This window comes from Silene latifolia, chromosome 3 (assembly GCF_048544455.1).
Source record: "Silene latifolia isolate original U9 population chromosome 3, ASM4854445v1, whole genome shotgun sequence".
Taxonomy (NCBI): Eukaryota; Viridiplantae; Streptophyta; class Magnoliopsida; order Caryophyllales; family Caryophyllaceae; genus Silene; species Silene latifolia.
Window position 1 is genome coordinate 46,836,648 of NC_133528.1, and position 7,020 is coordinate 46,843,667.

Below are 7,020 nucleotides of genomic sequence, written 5' to 3' on the forward strand. Positions count from 1 at the left end.
TTGTACGACAATTTTGAACACCACAAAGTGAACTGAACAAACATTATATTTTTGGTCCTTAATTGCCCACGTGAGCTGATAACTCAAGGTAATTATTTTGTGACGTTGGTTGATGGTGGGTTCAACGAGCCATAAGTCAAAAGGTTGGTGACCAATCACGAGAGGCGATTTATACGGATATCTCGTAGGACACAATTGTGATATCGACGTGGAGTCCTAAATGTTTTATAACATTCGGTGCCCGGTCGTGGATAGGACCTCCATGGTGATCTTAAGAGTCGATTCTTTTGACTATCGACTGTCTCTTGAGACTAAGGCAGATTTTGGGTGACTTTGGTTTCTTTCTCACGGTCATCCGTAATAGGGGGCCAAGTAGATTTTTCTCGGGTCATTTCATCTTTGTGCTTAGATCGGAAGGAGTCGAGTTGAAGGAAATATTCAGCCTTTATCGGGTACTCGATATTTCTCAGGGCCACTCGAGGAGTCAGAATCGAAATGCATGGCCATGCTCGAATATGAATTCGTTTTATCAGTTGAGTTACTCTCTAGTCGGGGAAACCACTCTAGATACAGATAGATTGTAAAATACGTCCTTTGCGGATCCGGATCTGCAAATTGTTTTACATTGAGTGGGAGAAATTTTAAATGAATATGAGAATCGGTTATCGCACATACACTTGTACGGACAAGTGGAAGTTTGTTGAGTTGTGTCCTCCGTTAGTGCGGATAACGTCATTGCACATACACTTGTACGGACAAGTGGGAGCTTGTTGGGGCTGGTGTCCTTTACAGTTAGTGCAAGGACTTATAAATCTCTAAAAGGATCAAAGGGTATACTTTTGTATTATAATCAGTTGATCCACGTTTATCAATAACGGTTGGCTTGCTAGATAAGTTTGACGTTATTGTCATACAGATGGCGGTGATCAACTGGTCCCTAAAAGTCACACCTATAGGATACGTTTGAGAGATGTGACGGTATGAAAATACAGTCATGTTGATGCCAAAAATTGACTAAGCAGTTAGTCCGAGTTATTTGACTAGTAATTAGTCAAAATGCGATGTTGAGATATTTTATTTAATACGGATTAAATAAAATGGGCTAAGGCGAATTAAACAGTTAATTCGTAAATTAAATATAAACGGTTATATTTAATTAATGTATATTGAATTAATTATACAATATTGTCTTTGTCGGACATGTATTAATATGTCGGCTAATCCTTGTTACTAGACGATATATTAATAACCGATAACCGATGACGATTTATAATAAAACCGTGTCATATACATTTAGCATTTTACGAACCGGACCACGAGGTAAAATTAAGAGGAAGTGGAAGCCCACTTCCCCATGTAGGCTCTCGGCCGGCCAAGCAAGAGGAAACAAAAGAGAGGCTTTCTCTCTTTTGTAACCTAAGCATTTTCATTTGCAAACAAACTAGGGTTTTGAGAACATTACCTCTCAAAATTCAGATCTCGCATCTAAGAAAAACTCACAACAAATTCTCTCAATATTGCAAGGCAATTAGAGAATACATTTCTAGCACAAGGGCATAGTCTCAGACGGTCTTGGGTGTATCGATTAGGAGGAAATCTACTTTGATTTCTGTTCTTAGGCCGCATCTCAAAGGACCCGAGGTTATTTCTAATGCTTTATCGTTTTTCTCATGTTTTTCGTTTTATGACAATAATCACATATAAAATTTGCGTTATAGTCCTAATTTTATAGGGTATTTTACGGATATTACCCCACAAGTTTTAGCAAGAGACCGTCTGAGAATCTTGTATTTCAGTTTGGGTTTTGGTTTTGATCATGTAATCACTTTAAACTATTTTGTTATTTAAATTATGTTTCTTCATTGTCATTTGATTATCATTGCCTCGGGTAACCGAAATGGTAGCACTTCCATGCCTTGAGTGGTCCTGGTAAGGCACTTGGAGTATGGGGGTGTTACACCTTTGGCCCGTTATTATATGCAACTTGGCCCGATCTAGCCCGCCGTTTTGCACGGGCCCTAAATTTCCAGCCCGGCCCGTCCTTGGCCCGCCTCAGCCCCTGGCTCGGGTCAAGCATATACTAACCCGACCCGACCCAGCCAAGCCCGCCTCTCCCCCTCGCCTGGCCCGGGTCTGACCAGGAGAGCCCGGCCCGGCCCGAGTACAGGTCTATACTTACAAGCATTTAGAGATCCCAATTCAAAAAAATAAATCTCTCAAGTTTGTGACCTTTTCCAATTTAATTGGCACATAATAATGACATAAATGATCTGTCTCCAGTTTGCCACGATAGCTGATGCGCGATATTTTACCAAATTAAATTAATTTAACTGTAGGGATGAATTCAGGATTTATAATATGGTGTAGCGAAATTATTGCATAATATCTACGATTAACTTAATAATGAATGGTCAAAACATAATTAATACATGGGTTTTTCTAACCTATGCCCACTAGGCATAGGATAAGAAACCCAAAAAAGAAATAATTAAATGATGTTCTTATGGGAAATTGCAATATCCTATACTTTTTACTTTTCTTTACAGGAAATACATAAATTTCTTTCCTATTTTGGATTTCTTATCCTATGCCTAGTGGGCATAGGTTAGAAAAAACGTTAATACTATAGCAAACAAGTTAATTTATATATTTTTCAACAATGGTGTAGCACCTGTTATACCATTTAATCAGGGCCGACCCTGAGGCCGTGCAAGCGGTGCGGCCGCACAGGGCCCCCGACTTGAAGGGGCCCCAATCGTAAAAAATATCCTTGTTAATAATTAATTTAGCGCGTATTTTTAGCATAGTAATCAGTTTGACTCAGTGGTAAGATTAATGGTATAATTGCCAATGATCTTGTGTTCGATTCCCACTTCAAGTTTAATTTTGTTAAATTTTTAAACAATATTTTCAGAAAAATAACGTCATGGGGAATCGAACTCGAGTTGCATCTCTTCTTTATCATCCAACTAACCACCATGCTAATTAATTGTTGTTGAAGAATGGAAAAGAAATATATTTATGTACTATATTGCTTCTAGAATTAAGAAATAAACTAGTCATATAAAAATTACTCAAAATAGTTAACATACTTTTTTTCAATTATTCTTTTAATAAAAAGGGTACCGGGGCCCTCTATAAGATTTCGCACAGGGCCCTCAAAACGACCGGGACAGCCCTGCATTTAATAAGCTGGATTCACCCCTGCCGCATGAATTTATATAATTTACCCTGGAATATATATACCCCATTCTTTTTGGATAGAAGTATATGACATTTTCAATTCTGGTTTTAATAATGCTACTTGATTTTCAGCTTAATGAGAATGATATTAACAATAGTATGATATTTACATCAATATAAAATCGTAATACTCTATAAAACGTCTTCATAAAAAGAGTTTATAATAGTAATATTATTACTCGTAAACTCTACGGAATAATCTTCTTTTGAATGTTTCCAAACGTTAACTACTTCTTGTAAGATAGGGTCCACCAATCCACTTATAAATAACCTAGCTATTCTCCTCCCTAGATTATTTAGAGCACAAAACTTAATTACACTTGCTAAGAAAAACCTTTGCATATTCTCAAATAAAGACATAAAGAAACGACCTTTGTTATTCAATACTCCGTATTTGAATTATTGAAATGGAAGGAAGAAAAGAAAATGATAAATTCAATCTTCATTCTCATCATCTTTCTTTACCAAGCCATGACACACAAGACCTTCACACAATCTATAAACTTAAACTATCGATGAAAAGAAGGCTAAGTCCACAAGGTATGCAGACACCATCTCCAGAAGGATCAGCTGAGCTGAAGAACATGATTCGAAGGTTAGTTGAAATCGACACTGAAAGCCGAGATCTTCTCATGAAAGTATTCTCTCTTTTAGAGAAAGATGAGAAGCTTGAAAATTACTTTAAGAAGAGGATTAAAGATCCTAAGGTGAGTAGGATGTGGGAGTTGGTTGAACAAGTAGTTGCTTGTCAAGACGATGTAATTAACACTAATGATGATGTTAGTAAGAGTATTACAGATGATGAGGAAGAGGAGCTCTACCTTGATAGGTTTAAAATTAGGGCTCTGGATATTACTGATGCCAAAGGTGTTGAAACTAGCGTGAATGATGGAAAGGTAGGAAAGTAAGAAGAAAAAAAATATTTATTGTAATTTTTTTATACGAATTAAGTTTATGTTAAATCTTCGTAGCTTTTACTTTTCAACGAAAATTTTATTCTACCGTAGTTTAATACTCCTTCTGTCCCATTTATTTGTTATTCTTTTTCATTTTTGGGTGTCTCAGTCATTTGTTGTTCTTTATATTTTAAGAATGAACTTGATGAGTAATTTGATCATTCACACTCAATTTGTTCCACTTGTCATTTAGCTATTGACTCTCTCATCTTTTCTTGGTCTTTGTGCCAAAACCAAAGGACAACAAATGACCGAGACGAATGGAGTAGATAATTTATTCCGAGGCCAAAAATTCGAGGCATAACTGAAATTATTGTCTTGGGAAAATTATGGATTTTTTTTTTTTTTTGGTCAGATGGAAAATTATGGATTACGACCTTATAAAAGCATAACCCATTGCAACAACAATGAGTCGTCGGCTCAAATCTTCATCAAGAATTCAACATTTTTTTTGACAACAATAAACTTTATATATTAAAGCAAGTAAACAACACAATGTAAGTAAGACAAACTACAGATCAGCCGGTAGCTAAGCGAACTGACCACTGAACAAACATGCGAAGAAAATTGCGAATAGCGCACAAAGAGTGACACAATTCAATTGGTACTGGCGCTGTGGAGGCCAGAACTGAGGATAATTTTTGTGATGTAACCTGGAAGGAGACGGAAGGTAACAAAGCATCATGAGCCCTGTACATGGTGAAAAGGAGTCCTCTTGTAGTTGCAGCGAAAACAGAGGATGCCCTAATGAGATGCTTAACAGTAGTGCAAGTGAGTGAATCCGTTATAGATACGACGAACTGATCTCCAAAAGAGGACCTGCGGACCAAAATATAGAAAGAAACATTAGCAAGTGGCAACACATTTTTATAGCTAGAAGGGCAACTTAAATCCCGGATCTTCAGATGGGATGGCCAAACCACTAGTAGCTAAGAATGAGTGACAAGAAGGTAATCGGACAGTTGTAAAATCTCAATCGGGTTTACTGAGCAATATTCAAAGATAACTGAATTACGAACCATCCAAATTGCTTTAATAATACAAAGAAAATGCAGCAAGCTAAGCAACGATCAGCGTTATCATGTAGTTGATGAAAATATCTCATATGATCAGCAAGCCATCGTTGCAATGGCACTTCCGGATTAGCCACTGAGTTAAGTCCAAGAGCTGAAGAAAGCCATACATGTCGAGCAACAGTGCAAGAGCAAAATAAATGATTTAAAGACTCCGGATAAGAGTGACAGAAAACACAAGAAGTATTAACCTTAATTTCACAGAGAGAGAGATTATCTAACGAGGGAAGAATATTATGTACTATGCGCCATACTAGAAGAGGTAACTTAGTAGAAGAACGAGTACCCTAAAGAACTTTCCACGGAAAGGCAGAATAGAAAGAAGGCGAACAGGAGAAGGAATGTTGTGACAGTAGGAAAGAGTAACCTGATCTAACCGTGTAAACTCCATCCTCTGTGAACTTCCAATAGAGGAAATCATCAATATCAATATGAGGAGGTTCCATAGCAAGAATTACCTTAGCACACGAGGACTCAAAAACACGATAAACTGATTGTTGATTCCAAGTACCTGAATTGCAAAGCAGATCAGAAAGCACATGAGATGAGGCATTAAAAGAGGGTCGCACAGATGGAACATTCCCTTTAACCCATCGACTTGTGAGAAGATCAACCGAGGCCCCATTGCCAAGCTTCCAGGATAGAGCAGGGGAAAAAGCAGAAGCAGTACGACAAATGCCAGACCATAAAAAAGATGGTTGAGAGACTTTTGATTTTGAACCAGGAATAGGTAAATCCTTCCGATAATTCGGTACCATGAATTTTGCTAATAAACCAGAGGGATGATGATGAATACGCCAAAAATTCTTCATAAGGAAAGCCTGACACAACAGTGAGACAGACTTAAAACCAAGACCACCACTCTCACGAGGGAGCTGCAAAGAGTCCCTAGAGAGCCAATGAATAGATTTGCATTTCATATCTTTACGCCACCAAAAAGAAGTAATCAATGAGTCGATCTTCTTGCAAATCCCAATTTGAAAAGGAATGGAGGTCATCAAATATCGAATTGAACCCAAAAGAATAGAATTGATGATGAGAAGTTTAGAAGGCTGACTAAGATGAAGAGTCGACCAAGCAATAATACGTTTTGTCATCTTGTCTAGAAACGGGTTAAAAACAGAAGCCTTCTTTGAAGGAAGATCAACCGGGACACCCAAATAATTCCCAAAACAATTAGATGTCTTCATCTTGAATATCGATGCCAAATATGATCGGAAATCTGTCGGTGTGTTTAGACTGAATTTAACAAAGGATTTATCAAGATTTATTATTTGCCCTGAGGCCAGCTCAAAACAGCGAAACAAATCTCGTAGCCCCTCAAAAGAACTTGGATTAGCTTTACAGCAAATAAAGGCATCATCAGCATAAAAAAGATGGGTGACCGGAGGAGCATAGCGAGAAATCTTGAGGTCGTGTATGGTTCCAAGTCTCTCAGCTTCACGCAATTGACATGATAAAATCTCCATACACATGATAAATAAATAAGGCGAGAGTGGATCACCATGACGTAGGCCACAAGAAGGTCGAAAAGGAATAGATGGCTCACCATTAATTAGAACATTATAAGTGACAGTTGAAATACATTCTCAGATAATGTTCTGCCAAAAGATAGGAAACCCAGATTTTTTCATTACGGCAATAAGGAATTGCCACGAAACTCGATCAAAAGCTTTGTGCATGTCAAGCTTCAGAGCAGCATAAGAAACCGAGCCTTTCTTAGTCTTGTTAAGATAGTGCATAATTTC

The 7,020-nt window shown here is 37.6% G+C and overlaps 1 protein-coding gene across 1 annotated transcript; it reads right to left on the bottom strand.

Annotated features, from left to right (window-relative positions):
• Positions 1-4,717: 4,717 nt before the first annotated feature.
• LOC141649031 (uncharacterized) lies at positions 4,718-6,747 on the bottom strand. The gene is made up of 3 exons (XM_074457734.1): positions 5,640-6,747; positions 5,219-5,366; positions 4,718-5,018 (listed from the first exon to the last, which is right to left on the bottom strand). The coding sequence occupies exons 1-3, from the start codon at positions 6,745-6,747 to the stop codon at positions 4,718-4,720; spliced, it is 1,557 nt and encodes a 518-aa protein (XP_074313835.1).
• Positions 6,748-7,020: the final 273 nt, after the last annotated feature.

What these genes read in the sequence shown, in the direction of transcription:
- LOC141649031 (XM_074457734.1), bottom strand. Translation starts at nt 6,747, where the DNA reads ATGTGTATGGAGATTTTATCATGTCAATTGCGTGAAGCTGAGAGACTT. An exon ending in AGTTTACACGGTTAGATCAG is followed by an intron (nt 5,367 to 5,639) that starts GTTACTCTTTCC and finishes GGCTTTCTTCAG; the next exon opens with CTCTTGGACTTAACTCAGTG. An exon ending in TTATTAAAGCAATTTGGATG is followed by an intron (nt 5,019 to 5,218) that starts GTTCGTAATTCA and finishes TTTGGTCCGCAG; the next exon opens with GTCCTCTTTTGGAGATCAGT.